Source organism: Pteropus medius, unplaced genomic scaffold (assembly GCF_902729225.1).
Source record: "Pteropus medius unplaced genomic scaffold, Ma_sr-lr_union100, whole genome shotgun sequence".
NCBI lineage: Eukaryota > Metazoa > Chordata > Mammalia > Chiroptera > Pteropodidae > Pteropus > Pteropus medius.
Window position 1 is genome coordinate 1,394,119 of NW_024349801.1, and position 15,336 is coordinate 1,409,454.

At 41.4% G+C, this 15,336-nt stretch overlaps 1 protein-coding gene and 1 pseudogene across 2 annotated transcripts in view; both read left to right on the top strand.

Moving 5' to 3' along the window:
- Nucleotides 1-8,331, top strand: part of CEP89 (centrosomal protein 89) — a 65,423-nt gene extending 57,092 nt beyond the window's left edge. Inside the window, exons 18-19 of one of the 2 annotated variants that reach the window (XM_039888599.1) lie at nucleotides 3,816-3,985; nucleotides 7,972-8,331. In XM_039888599.1, coding sequence (XP_039744533.1) covers nucleotides 3,816-3,985; nucleotides 7,972-8,212 — 411 coding nt within the window. In that variant the 3' untranslated portion in view covers nucleotides 8,213-8,331. The remainder of the gene's footprint in view (nucleotides 1-3,815; nucleotides 3,986-7,971) is intronic. The other variant, XM_039888600.1, reaches the window with a different exon arrangement.
- Nucleotides 8,332-13,364: 5,033 nt separating this feature from the next.
- Nucleotides 13,365-15,336, top strand: LOC120622788 (eukaryotic translation initiation factor 4B-like; annotated as a pseudogene).

The window sequence follows — 15,336 nt, forward strand, 5'->3', positions numbered from 1 at the left end:
TTTGTATTTCTGTTGTGTTGGTAGTGATCTTTTCTCTTTCATTTCTGATTTTATTTATTTGGGCTCTCTTTTTCTCTTGATGAGTCTTGCTAGAGGTTTGTCAATTTTATTTATCCTTTGAAAGACCCAATTCTTAGTTTCATTGATCTTTTCTACTTTTTTTTTTAGTCTATATTTTGTTTATTTCTGCTCTGATCTTAATTATTTCCTTCCTTCTACTTACTTTGGATTTTGTTTGTTCTTCTTTTTCTAGTTCCTTTAGGAATAAAGTTATGTTGTTTACTTTGGATTTTACCTACTTCTTTAGATAGACCTGTATAGCTATGAACTTTCTTTGTAGAACAGCTTTTGCTGAATCCCATAAATTTTGTAAAGTTATATTTTCATTTTCATTTGTCTGAAGGTACCTTCTACTTGATTTCCTTTTTGATCCATTGGTTGTTTAGTATTTAGTAGCATATTGTTTAATCTCCACATATTTGTGTTTTTTACACTTTTCTCTCTGAAGTTGATTTCTAGTTTCATGCCATTGTGGTCAGAAAACATGCTTGTTATAATTTTGATCTTTTGGAATTTATTGGGGCTCATTTTGTGGCATACTATGTGATCTATCCTGGTAAATGTTCCATGTGCACTTGACAAAAATATGCAATTAGCAGTTCTTTGAAGAAACGCTCTATACATGCCTATTAGGTCAATTTGATCTAATGTGGCATTTAAAGCCATTATTTCTTTATTAATTTTCTATCTCTATGATCTGTCCATTGAAGAGGAGTATTTTATTACTATTAATTTCTGACTATATCCATTAATATTTGCTTCATATCCTTGGGTGCTCCTGTGTTGGTTGCATAGACATTTACAATTGTTATATTCTCTTCTGGATTAATCCCTTTAACATTAAGTAGTGTCCTTCTTTGTCTCTTTACACTGTGTTTAAGGTCTGTTTTTTCTGATATGAATATTGCTACCCCAACTTTCTTTTTGTTTTTATTTGCATAGAAATGTATTTTTTCATCCCTTCACTTTTAGTCTGTATGTGTCTTTCAAACCGAAGTGAGTATCTTGTAGAAAGCATATAAATGAGTCTTGCTTTTTTATCTATTCTGCCATTCCGTGTCTTTTGGTTGAAGCATATTGTCCATTTACATTTAAAGTAATTATTGATAGGTATGTAGTTATTGCCATTTTGTTGGTTTTGGTTGCTTTGTTCTTCTCTATTCCTTTCTTCTCTTGATCTCTTTTCTTTTGATTTGCTGGTTTTCATTTGTGTTTTGATTGGGTTCCTTTCTCTTTATTTTTGTGTATTTTTTGTAGGTTTTTGGGTTTTGGTTACTGTGAGGCTCGTATATATCCATCTATATCTATAGCACTCTATTTTAAGCTGATATGTGTGAAAATTCAAATACATTCTAAAAACACTATACTCTTTATATTTTGAACATTATGTTTTTTATCTTTCTATTTTATGTACCCCCTATTTATTGCAGTTATAGTTAATTTTGCTACTTTTGTCTTTCAACCTTCATATTAGCTTTTCTTGATTCACTGTGATTATTATATATTTGCCTTTATTGGTGAGATTTTTTTTCCTTCTAGTATTTTCTCATTTCTGGTTAGAGCCTTTTCTTTTGTGCCTCAAGAAGATCCTTTAACACTTTTTGTAAAGTTAGATTAGTGGTGGTGAACTCCTCTAATTTTTGCTTTTCTGAAAAACTCTTTATCCTTCAATTCTGAATGATAACCTTGCCAGATATAATATTCTAGAATATAGGTTTTTTTTTTTCTTTTAGCATTGTAAATATTTCCTGCCTCTCCCTTCTGGCCTATAAAGTTGCTTCTGAGAAATCAGTAGATAACCTCATGGGGTTTCCCTTATTGTGACTTGTTTCCTTGTTGTTGTCTTGCCTTTATCCTTAACTTTTGCTGTTTCAATTACAATATGTCTTGGTGTGAGTCTCTTTGGGTTCATTTTTTTTGGAACTTTGTGCTTTCTGGCCTGGATGTCTGTTTCCTTCTCCAGATTAAGAAAGTTTTCAGCCATTATTTATTCAAATGTACTTTCTGCCCTTTTTACTCACTCTTCTCTCTCTGAAATCCCTATGATGCAGATGTTACAGCACTTAATATTATCCCAGAGGTCCCTTATACTATCCTCATTTTTTAAGTCTTTTTTCATTCTGCTGTTCTGATTGAGCGATTTCCACTATTCTGTCTTCCAGGTTGCTAATCTATTCTTCTATATTAACTAATCTATTTTCAGTTCTTTCTAATTTTTATTCATTTCAGTTATTGTTTTCATCTGTGGTTGATTCTTTATTACATTTTCTAAATGAAGTGCTCTCTGAGTTCCTTTATTCTACTCTCAAGTTTGTTGAGCATCCATTCAACTGTTTCTTTGAATTCTTTATCAGGCAAATGAGTTCTCTCCATTTCATTAGAGTTTTTCTCTGGGATTTTTTCTTATTCCTTCATTTGGGGCATATTCTTCTGTCTCACCATTTTGTTTGGCTTTCTCTGTTTGTTCCTATGGTTTAACCGAAACAGATATGTCTCCCAGTCTGTGTGCCAGACGTTTTTGGTAGGCCAGTTGTAGTCAGGAAGGCACATGGTATACCTGATAAGCTGCTTGGCCAGAAGGAGTGGGTTCTAGGCAGGCCAGCCTGGTTCGTATGTGCTTCCTTGCCCTTTTGCTCCAGCAGGGCTGCCCTGTATGCATCCAGAGCACCCTGTTGTTTTAATCTTCTGTTGCCTGAACCAAGTCTGGATAGGGCAGCCCCACATGCACGTGCAGGAGTACCCCACTATCTCTGCACCCTTTCTGGATGGGATAGCCTGGCATGCGGATTACTATAGCATTTTGCTAGTTCTTCACTCTCTCTGATCAGAGGTCTCACATGCACATGAAGCCCTGTAGGTGCATGCAGCAGCAGCAGCATCCTGATGCACCCGCTAGATCAATGTCCATGTGGAGGGACCCCATTTGTGCACACTGCGGTGTTCTCCTGTTCTTGCTGGATCTAGTTCCAAGAGGGATGGCTGGGTACATGCTACAGTGGCCCTACAGTTCATCCAGAGATCCTGGATAGGAGCTCCTGCCTGCTGTTCAGGTGCAGAGGAAATATAAGTAATGGCGCTCACCAGTTCCTTTGGTCCTGGAGAATTGTCTTAGCTCCGAAGGAGCCCTCACAGTTCCCCAGCCTTCTTTCGACAGTCCTTCTTGTTTGTTGTGCAGAAGCTGCCCAACTGGCTCTCAGTTTTCTCTCAGGAAGAATTGCTTTAAATATAGATGTAAATTCAGTGTGTTCTTCAGAGGGGGCGAGCTCAGAGTTTTGTGCTGCCATCTTAGATCCACTTCAAGAATATCATAATTTCTCAAGAGAATTGAATCTGTATGAACTATAAATCAGAATCTATGTGACAACAGTTTTAGAAAGGCTCAGAGGGAAATTCATAACCTTAAACACTATACAATAAAAATGTACATAGGAAAATGAATGAATTAGTCTTCTATGTCAGTCACTTCTTTACCAACAGAAGAGTAGGACAGATCTTGCCAGGTCCTTCTATTTTAATTTTATTTATAATATATAAAAAACGAGACATGATACAAATTAAATTTGGTTTTATTGTACTTGAAATTCTTTTATTACTTTATGTGACTTTTATAATCCAGACATGCCTTCCCAGATCAGACCTATCCAGGGATAACTCTGACAGCCCAAGGAATTGGGTAGGGAATGCACTGAAGGAAGCCATTGACCTAGGCAAGAAGCAGCATCCCCTCACTCACACAGTACCTTCTCCTCCTCCAGGGGTACAAGAAGCAGTCAGCACTGAAGCTGGGTAACATTAGTCACCGTCTGGCAGAGCAGCAGGAGGACTTTGCTAACAAGACAGCTCAGTACCAGCAGGAGATGAGGCACCTCCATCAGATGCTGCAGGACAAGCAGGATGTCCTGGACGAGGCACTGCAGCAGAAAAGGTAGAGCTGCCCCAGCATCATATCGTCTCTTTGTGTTTTGAATGTTTGCTAGGATTTTCTGGATCTGTTTTCTTTGTTCGATTGCTTATTTTTGCTTTTGTATTGTAGTTTTATCTGTATTTAGCATTGGTCTTAATTTTTATTTTCTCAATCATTTTCTTTTTAAATTTTTCCCCAAGCACTTATGGTGAGAACATTTAAGATCTATTCTCTTAGCCACCTTCTAGTACACAATACAGTATTGTTACCCATAGTCACCATACTGTACATAACATCCCAGCTCGGATGTGATTTTCAAGTTATAGTAGGATCCATGTATTCGATGCCATATGGAATGCAGTCATCTGTTTTGTTTTTCATCAACCAGGTGCTTCTTAATGCCAGGCAAAATGAAGTCAGATCTAACATGGTTTCTGTAGTCACAGAAGTTCTTACCACTGTGAAGAGTCATTTTGTAAAAAGTTGGGCTAATACTAAGTTTCTTGCCAGATAGGAAGTTTAGAATTGCATTAATAGAATGGAACTTTTTTTTTAGATTTCTCCCCATTCCACCTTTTGCCCTTGGTTTGAAAGTTATATGTTCTATTTCTGTTTTTTTTTTTTAGTGGTTACCCTTGAAATTTCACCATGGATATTTAATATTAAAAATATAAATTTAATCAGCATCTCTATATTGCTGCCCCAAATGTATGATCTAATGCTTTAATCTAATTATTCCTCCCTCAGATTATGTGTTGTTATTGTCTAGTATCATTAGATATAGAAGTATATGAAAGTGAAAAACAAAGATCTATTTTATGTCATTATTTTTAACACCCCCAAATTAAATGTTACTAGTTTTGTATAGTTGTTTATTTTGATTTACCCGCAGTTTGCCAATTTCTTTTTTTACTAGTTGTTAAAAACAAGACAACAGGCCCAAAATGGAGTATTTATGCTAATCAGACTGAGACTTAATTTACAATTTTGACTCTCCCAGAAATGGAATCTTAAACCAGTCAATCAGGACTCACCTGATCTGCACTAGTTTGGTAATCTATCTGATAGACCCCTGCCATCCCCTAAAAGAGTAACCTGGTGATAACCAGCCTACTATTTTTGCCTCATATAACTTTCTTGTTCCTACTTCCTTTGCCCATAAAAGCCTTTCGTTTTATACAGCTTCTTGGAGCAACTTTTTATCTGCTAGATTGGATGCTGCCAGATTCAAATTGATTTTTGCTCAAAAAAACTCAAAAATTTAATATTCCTGCTTATCTTTTAACATATTCTTTCTTGCATCTCAGACATTATTTCTCAGATTAGTTTCCTTCTTCCTAAAATACATTCTTTAGAAATTTCTTTAGTGAGAGTAAGCTTTCCTAGTTTTTGTGTATCTGAAAACATCTGCATTTTGTCCTCATTCTTGTAAGATGTTTTTGCTGGGTACAGAATTCTACCTTGACAGGCTTTTTCTCTCAGCATATTCCATTGTCTTCTCTGTTTCACTGTTGGTGTTAGATGTCTTCATCTGTCTTTTCCCTTGCCTCTTAAGATCTATATCTAGTATTCTACAGTTTCATTGTTATGTGTTTAACTATGAATTTTTTACTTATCTACTTTGTATAAGTTATATCTCTGGTTTTGTGTCTTTCATTCATCTAAAAAAATCTCAGTCATCTCTTAAAATAAGTCATTTCCTATTCTTTCTAAATTCTCTTCTGGAATACAGATTAAATGTATGTTAGACCTTCTTATTAAATCCTTCGTGTGCCTTACTTTTTAAATCTTCCATCTCCTTGTTTTTCTGGTCTACATTCTATATAATTTCTTCTGTTCAATATTCCTGTTTACTAATTCTCTCTTCAGTTATGTTAATGTACTATTTAACCAGCCACTAAGATTTTTTTTTAATAACTGTATATTTCATTTTAAGAACTTCTGTTTAGTTCTTTTTAAACTCTCCCTAATCATTTTTAAAATAAATTCTTGTTCTTTGCTTATTTTTAATAATAATTAAAATTCTTTTATCATTTCATTCATACTTATTTTATATTCTATGTATGACTAAATGATGAAATCACATATGGTTCAATTTATTCTGTGGAATCCTTAGGGTCCAGATTGGGGATCTCGATCTCAGAGATATGCATTTGCTTCTCTTTGGTTCCAGAGAATATTTCTAACCTGGAGCCACTTTAATTTTATTAATAATTTTTAAAAATAGACTATAGTAATACTTTCTTTAAAAATAAAAAAGGACATTTAAAATAATGCCATTGTTACATTTCTAATATATATCTTATTAATATCATATATATTTCCGAACTGCATTCTGGCTGACTTTCTCTGCTCAATATTCCAGTTTACTAATCCTCTCTTCAGCTGGGTTCAATGTACTGTTTAACCCATCTATTGTATTTTTACCTGATTGTTTCAAAAATGGCTTTGTACTCTTGGTTCATTCTAGTCAGCATCTGGGGATGCCCAATCATATAGAACAATGTAGATTTCAACTCCAGATGATTTTGAGAACAGGCAACTCCTAGCCTCTCAGAGCAGTTTTCTTTTGAAGACTGGCAGATTTTCCACTCAACCATTCTTTCTGTGAGCGTTCTTTATGTGCCTCCACTTCTCTGCCTAATTCTGGAATACATAGTTCAGAGTGTATCTAGGAAGAAGAGAAGAAATAGGGATATGAGAGAGTTTGGGGTTTTCTGACACACCTAGTTTATATGGGCCCAAAACCTAATCTCCATTTTACAAAAATTTGGGTTTCTGTTATGAGATTTTGTCTTCAAAACAATACCAACATTTTGTTTATCTAACTCTGTGGTTTCAGTTCAATCTTCATTTTTTTCTGTCCTTAGAGATTCCTTATTCTTTATTTTGAGTTTAGCCATACATTTATCATAATTGCTGTAATTTGTCAAATACCTAGGTGTTTTTGTGCTAGAAATTTGTTTAGACATAGTTTAACTAAATAGTGCCCAACACTCGGCATCATGGGCCTTGGAAGGAAGCAACAGTTCACGAGAAAAGTGAATACTGGACATGTGAGCATGTCACTGGCCTCCCTGAATCTGTGTTCTCTTTAAACAGTAGTGCTAAGTCCACCTGGTAATTCAATTTCTAACATTTTCATAAACATCTGGCAGTGTCTTTGAAGGAGCTCACCTCCCCAACCCTGCACAAGGCCTGCTCCTCCTCCCACAATGAGGCTTGCTGTTCTCTCCCTCACACTCCTCCATGAGGCTCATCATCCTGGTCTGTTCCCCCAGTAGCCCCGTGAGGACATGGATACTTTTGTCTGTTTCCTTATCACCCCATATGATGCCTGTCACAGAGTCGTTACTCAAAAAGAACTGCTTTGCTGTCTTTTCCTTCCCTCATTAGCCTTGGTTCCCTCTGAGAACATGAACTCACCCTCCTGGCACATGGTCTAGGCCAGTCTTCTCTGTGTCCTCGGATATGAGTCCCACTCCCCGACGATCTCCGTACCCCCTTACTAACTCTTCATGTCTGGGCCCATCAGTGGCTTTATGGATAGGTGCCTGGGAAAAGTGCCTGAGCATTGAGCAGTGCGGGCAAGCAGAAGGGTCACAGGAGAGGCCTGCAGGGCCCATGCCAAGTGGGTGCCCATGGCCAGGCCATTGTGTATAGGTCAACCACTGCAGTTATTGTATTTTATTCTTATACATGTTAATTCTATAGAGAAACAAAAGGATATGTGCATTGATGCCAAAATAAATGAAAAGGCAGAACTTAGAGAGAAAAGGTAAGAAATTGTTTCTACCTGTGCCCTAGTATTTTTTTCCATTTCCAAGGCACCTTGGTGCTTCATTCATCACTGGGAATCTTCACCTCAGAACCTAAGCACAGAAGGCTCTGTTCGCTGATGTTAAGCACCCTTCCATTTGAGTTCTTTCTACTTTAGGATTGATAAGGGGTCTATAAATCTTTTTTAATTATGCTATTTTAAACTTTTGTTATTTTATTTCTCTCAGAGAGGTGGAAAGTGAGCTTGAAGTTGTTTGGGAGTCTACCTCCAAGGAAAACCAAAGAATTCGAGAACTTCTCCAAGCTACACTGGAGAAGAAAGGCATGTGGGACAACACCAGAACTTTCAAGGATCCCTGCCTCGATGGCGTCTCTCAGGGAGATGTGCTGGATGGCTGCATCTTCAGCTACTGTGACATGAAGCCCCCTCCCGCCACCTGCCAGAGTCTGCGGGAGCCCCCTGGCTAGGGCCCCTCAGCCTTAAAGGCCCGCCTTCACCAGGATGGGAAGGGGCAGGCTCCCACCTAACACTGCAGTGTTTTTTCTCCTCAGGGCAAGGAAGAAATAAAACTGTCTCGGAAATTTAATCCGTATTTTTACATTTCGCTTTATTTTAATAATGTGCTACTCGACTGTATTTTACCCATTGCATGGCTTCTGGCCACATTGCCACTGAGACGGGCTCTGTGAGATCTATTGCTCAGGTGAGCAGGAGACCTGATGACCCGCCCCGTCTCTGGGATCCTAGAAAGCACCCGAGGGAATGGCCAGGCAGGGCCGAGCTCTCACCCTGTGTGTTAGATGAGTTTAATTGGATGAGCCCATCAATGGAGGCACCAGTGATCATATCTGGGTGGTATTGTATAGTTCAGTAGAAAACAAAGTGCTGGTACTCATGCACTGGTAAGTTTACAAAACCTGTTCTGCCCCCTGCCCAGCCCTTCTTTGTCTAGGGCCAAATTTTTCTAGGGCCACAAGCCCTCCACCCGCTTTGAGAGCCTTCACTTTGAGCACCAAAGTGGGGGCCGTGGGTCTGCTCCACTCTGTGCCAGCCTCTCAGGACCATTCAGTGAGACTTTCTGATGGTTATGCCAGCTATCCAGGGCTGCTTTTCCCTGACATGCTGGAAGAACCCAGGGACATCAGGCTATAAAGGTCTCTAGCCAGTGGTACAAAAGAGTAGAATCCTGAACACATCCTTTTACAACACCCCTCCTAGCTAAGGCCTACATTGTATCAGGTGAGCACATAAGCCCTAATGTTGGTCCTTGGTCATGGCTAAAAGTGATGCACATACTCTGATTGCTAGATGTGAAGTGGAGATAGAAAGTCATAGTTCTTTTACATTTTATTAAACTTGTTCACTTAAATCATTATCATTTTACCAGGGGTAGAAAAACTCACCAGGATTTAAAACTATATATCATCTCACTGGGAAATGACTTAGCAAATAATTTTGATGTTATTTTGAGGGAATTTATGCCAACTGTTCAATAGATAGGTCATCCGTAGATAGGCTGAAAAGTGGCGGCAGCCCATAGCCTCTCACCTTCCAGACCTGTGCTCAGCGGCTGGCTCGTCTGTGGGAACACTGCCATTATCACACTACCTAGAGAACCACTTTTGTCATCTGTGTCTTTTTCCTGCTTTCTATGAGAACATTTTACTCCTTGAGGCATGAACATTTTTACATTTCTGCTTTAAGTTTATCACACATTACAAAGGTACTTTGCAACTTAGTGAACCCTGGCCTGCACAGCCAGGCAGGGGTGGGAGTCGTGTAGCACTTGTGCTCTGCCAGCCTCCTGCTGGTTGGCAAATGAGCTCAGAGTCCAGTAGCAAAGGAGAGCAAAGCATATAAGGCTGTGGAACAAGGCAGCCAAGAGGCAGAGACCAGACTGTTGGTATGCTTCATGGAGGAACTGGAATGCCCTCGGCCTTGCAGAGTGGACAGGAGCAGAGGAGGGGCTTTGGGCCTGGAAGTTGGGGTGAGCAGTGAGGCTAGACCGCGGGGAAGGGGGCACCTGTTCCTCTTCAGCCTGCAGGTTTCCAATCAGCAGGAGCCAGTTCCATTCTTTCTTGGTCCTGGTGAGGCTTTCTATGGTTCTAGAAAGGTCCTCGTCAGGTTGAAAGTAACCCAAAGCAAACAATTATATGACCCAGGAACTCAAGTGAGCCCAGCCGCCTTTGGCATAACTAAAAAGCAGCCCTGGGGAAGTCAGGACTGAGCGGAGAGAGCCGGGTGAGCGCAAGAGTGAGTGTGAGATTGGCGTGATAGCCGGCGAGAAGCCGTCCTCAGGTTTCCATTTGACTTGCGCAGAGGGGAGGTGGGATCAGAAGTGAATCCTTTGCCTCTCGACCTCTGAGAAGAATGGGGGACACCACCCTTTTCCAACGGCTTCATTCTATAGAGAGCAGTGGGGTTATCCAAGGAGAAAAGTCTGAATTCTACTGATTGTTATTTATTCAGATATATGTTAGATACTTCTCTCTGGAACTGTTGAGAGCAGTAGTGGTGAGAAGGCAGGCGCAACGGCAGCCCGTGAGTGCTCAGAAGGAAATAGCTGGGACAGGACCCCAGGGCCGTGCGTTTCCAGAGCAAGCAGGCCTCGGTGCAGTTACCGGAAAGCTGTGTGTGTATTAAGAGCCTGTGGGTACGTGAACCTACCATTTCAACTATAAAGTTCATGAAATCTAGATACTGATCATTTCTGATGAAAATCTAGCACCCGAATCGAGATATACATGCCAGATTTTGAAGACTTGCTATGAAAATAAAGAATGTAAAATATATCCCTAATAATTTTTATGGCGGTTATGTGTTGAGACAACATTTTGTGTCTAATGGGTTAAAGAAATAATAGAAAATTGATTTCACCTGGTTTGGTTTTTTTACTTTTACCCGGCCGCCAGGTAAATTTAAATTACACATGTACGTGTATGTTACGTTACCATTGAGTTGGCTCTGACGCCTGACAACCTATGAATGGATGATGTCCACAGTGTTTCATCCTCAGCAGCTCCGTTCGGCTCCTGTAGACTCATGCCAGTGGCTTATTTTACAGTGAGTCCATCTTGCACTTAGTCTTCCTCTTGGCCCGCTGCCTTCTTTTTGTCCCAGAATTGTCTTTTCCTGAGAACGCTGCCTTCTCGTGATGTGCCTGCCCTAAGCAGGACGGTTTCAGTTTTATCATTTTTGCCTCCAGCGACGTTTGGGCTTAATTTGCTCTAGGACCCACTCATTCATCTTTCTGGCAACCCAAGGGGTACTCATAGAGCTCTCCATATTTCAAATGAATCAACTTTTTTCCTATCGGCCTTCTTCGCTGTCCAACTTTCACATCCATACATGGTAATTGGGAACACGAGGCTGCGGGTGATCTTGTCCTTGGTCTCTAATGACACATGTCTGCTCCTAGTGATTGTTCCTACGTCTTCTATTGCTGCCCTTCCGAATCTCAGCCTTCTCAATTTCTTGGCTGCATTCGAATTGATGACAACCATGATAAGCAAAATCTAGCTCGCATTATATTTCTCTTGGACGGCGCTGTATAGACCTAAATGTAAAAAACAAAACTAAGATTCTGGAAGATAATTTATAACTTTGGATCAGGGAAGGCTTTCTTAAATAAGACACAAAAAGCCCTAACCACAGAAGAAAATAATACATTTGACTACATTAAAATGAAGAACTCTTCTAAAACAAAACAAAGGTACTAAACTTATGGGCCTTGGTCTTGGAGAGGATTTTATGAATTGGACCTCAAAGTCAAGGGAAGTATAAGCAAAAATAAATGAATGGAACTACATCAAACTAAAAAGCACAGCAAAAGAAACCATCAACAAAACAAAGAGGCAACCAGGCAACCGACCAAATGTCCTCGAGGCAGGAAGGGTAGCATATGTAGAATGAACCACACCAATCAACAGGAATCGTTCCCGTTTCAACCAACACGGTGGGTCTCAACAGAACACAGTATGATCCCAACTATATAATGTTCAAAACCATGCAAACATCAGCAATAAATATGTTCTCCAGGGATGTAGATGCGTGTGGTGAAACCGCAGAGAAAAGCAAGTTCATCACAAACTGGAAATGCAGCTCCTGGTTACTCAGAAGGCATGCGAGCGGCTGCCTCTTTGAGCTCAGCGGTCAGTGCGTTGGCATTTAGTGTTTTTAAAACATTCATAGACATCAGATGACTTTTGTACACTTAAAAGAATAAGTTGAAATTTGCATAATAAAAATTCCAGTAAATTTTTGAAAAAGGAAATGGCACATGAGATTGCAAAGCAAAGGCAAATTTTGAAGTGTTGCTGTCTGGCGTTGGGGAGAAGTGGGCCATCACTGAGGAGTCTGTGTGGTCAGGGGAGGCTTGTGGGAGATTCATGTTTATGAATAAAAATGAAAGAGCAGCATGGGCGATGGCAGGAATAGAACTCCTGGGAAGACAGGAGTAAAGCAGACCTTGGGGCGGACTGTGGGCCCAGGAGAGAGGGTGGATGCTTCCAGGTGAATAGATGAAGGCCGTGTTTTCCACATTCTCTGCTCATATAAAGCTGCCTGCCAATCAGGTATGGGAGGAAGGCGGAAGGCTGTAAAAGGTGTGAGGACCGCAAAAGCACTTCACTGAGGACACAGGACTGCCCTCCCTACTCAGTCCAGCTGTGCTGCTCTCCAGTGAAAGTGCGCGAGGTGGGGCTTTGCAGACAGGTACAGTGTGGGAGTGGTGGGGATCGGGCAAGGATGTGACTAACAAAAGCTACAGGCGGAAGTGGAGACAGGCATGAAACCGTTGCCCCTAGAATTTCTCTGCCTTCCCCCTTCTTCTAGCTATTGCTTCTGGAATTACTTCTACTTAAAATAAGCTTGTCCATTTAGTCCCCTCAGCCTTCCATCAAGCCCTGGACCATTCCAGGAACCCCAGCTGCCCAAATTCTGGGGGCAAGATGGAGTACGGGGCTCTGTTTTCGTTCTTGCCTCTCTCAGGCCTTCCATGGAGCCTGGGGACACTGGGATAGATTTTCAGGAGAAAAAACTGGCTGTCTGCAGAAGAAAAGAGTTCAGGGCTAGTGCCCTGCTCCGCGGTGTCAGGGCAGAGACAGGACTGTGATCCAGCCCCATTTTTACCCTGCCCCACTCCTCTTCAAGGGCTGGGGCACCAATAGTTCTGCAAGAGACTCTGCCCACTCCGTGGACCCACAGCCTGGCCAAGACAACCATCCTTCTCCATCTCCTGTCCACCCTGAAAAGTGGGTGGACATTTCTCACTATGCACAGGACCACTGTTCAGTGGGCCTTCCAGGGGTGTGGCGAGGAGACACATGTTCACCCCAGGTCAGCAGGACAGCCCACTGGAGGCCAGTCTTCCGTGGAGGGAGTCACACCTTCTGGTGTGTGTGCTCCTGTGTCACAGGGATGAACCCAGCCTCACTCCTGGGTGTAGACATCTGTTGGACAACAAGAAGACGTCCCTGGTGGGGGCCCTGGAGAGCACACATTCGGCAGGGAAGGCTGACACGAAGAATCCACTGATCATGTTAGAACAAGTGCTGGGAGGAGAAAGGCAAGAAGCTTATCGTGAGAAATAAGTGCGTTAGTAGGCATAAGGTGATAAGAACCACAGAAAACCCTTCTGTCAATTCAAGCAAAAATGTTTTAGGTCCTCTCTCCCTCTCCCAAGATGGTGGCCTCAGCGAAAAAAAAAAAAGGAAAGAAAAAGAAGGGGAAGACTATCTTTCTAACAGACTTTGGGGCTGAGGATAGAAGGACTGGTGGAGGAAGCACCTCTCCAAACCAGTCAGCCGGGCTGATGAAACAGATGACCTGGAAGGAGATGTTCCAACCATCTGACACAATAATGATGATGATATGTACAGGGCACCTCCAGTTGACTGTTTCATCTTGCCCACTTCTTCACAGGCTGCTCAAAAACCCAATATTGACAGGAGACATCTTCCCAAATTGCCACCTTACTATGCCTTTCTAAGGAACCTGCTCTGTGATGTGACAGACTCCATTAAGAAATTCTTTAGAAGATTAAATATCAGTGCAGTGCATTTACCATGTGAACCTTGAAATATGGAGAAGTTGAAAGGTGCTGGATACGCTGAGTTTAAGGACCTGGATTCTTTGTTCGGTGCCCTGAGCCTCAGTGAAGAGTCTCCGGGTAAGAGGAGAATTCAAGTGGACATTGCTGATCAAGCACAGGATACAGACAGGGTTGATCATTCTTTTGACTGAGATAGAAATTGGAATTCTGACAAAACAAATACAGACTAGAGAGCCAGTCCTACCATAGACAGCTTTGACGAATACCCACCTAGAAGAGGTGATGATAGCTTTGGAGACAAGTATCAAGATCATCGTGATTCAGACTGATACCATGATGGGTATCGGGACAGTGATGAGTATACCGACTGTTATCGTGATGCCCTGAGCTGTGATATGAATCAATACGGGGGCCAGGATCGCTATGATGACAGAGGCAGCAGAGACTACAATAGAGGCTTTGACTCCAAGATAAGCAGCGGCAGGAGAACATAGGGATTATGACTACAGAGGAGGCAGAGACTGCTTTGAAGACAGATATGACAGATGCGATAATTGATCAGGAGCTCCAGAGTGATTACTCTTGGGATGATTATAGGCATGATGAGAGAGGTCCCCCACCAAAGACGCAAACTGAATCTAAAGCCTCAGATCACTCCAAGGATTCTTCTGCCAGCACCTCCCAGTCCAGTCAAGCAGCCTCTACCTTTGGAGGTGCAAAGCCCGCTGCCACAGCTGCTAGAGAAGGGAAAGTATAGGAGCAGCTACAAAGGAACAGGAGAAATCGCAGTGTCAGCTGGATAAGCCAAAGCCAGAACAACAGTCTCGGGAGAGACACTCAAGCCGGTTAAGCGAAGAAACTCAGGAACAGAAGCAGCCAAAGACAGGAAGTGAGTTATCACAGACTGGGACCTCAGCCACATCTGGCAGAAATGCTCGCAGGAGAAAGAGTAAGGCATCTCTAGAAAATGAAACATTCAATAAGGGGAAAGACTCACTTTCCAACGTCTAAACCTCCCAAACTTGAACAGTTTCTGAATGTAATGCCAGCCCCTCCACCCAAGGAGAATGCTTGGGTGAAGCAAAGTTCTAACTTTCCTGCTTCACCTCAGAGCTAAGACAGAGCAGCAATCCCCTACAAATGCGGGGAGAAAGCAGTTCCGGCCCCGCCAGCAAGGAAAACAGATGAAAATAAAGTGGACGAAAAGAAAGCCATGGTCCAAGAGATGAGGGGAACACAGGTCACTGGAAAGAGTCGGCTAGTAAAGAAGGCAAAAAGGATCAAGACTACTGATCTGCACCTGAGCCAAAGAAACTTGGAAAAAATCCAGCCTCCAAGTTCAGTTCTGCAAGCAAGTATGCTGCTCTCATCACTGATGCTGAAGATGAAAAGGAGGGAGAACGTATATCGAATAGACCTCTACATCCTGTGCTTTCTCTGAGTCTCTCTCCACTCTGGAACATTCAAGAACAAATCAAACCTCTATCCAGACAAGACAAAATAAAACTCACCATCTCCTGGAGAGCTTTTATAACTTAA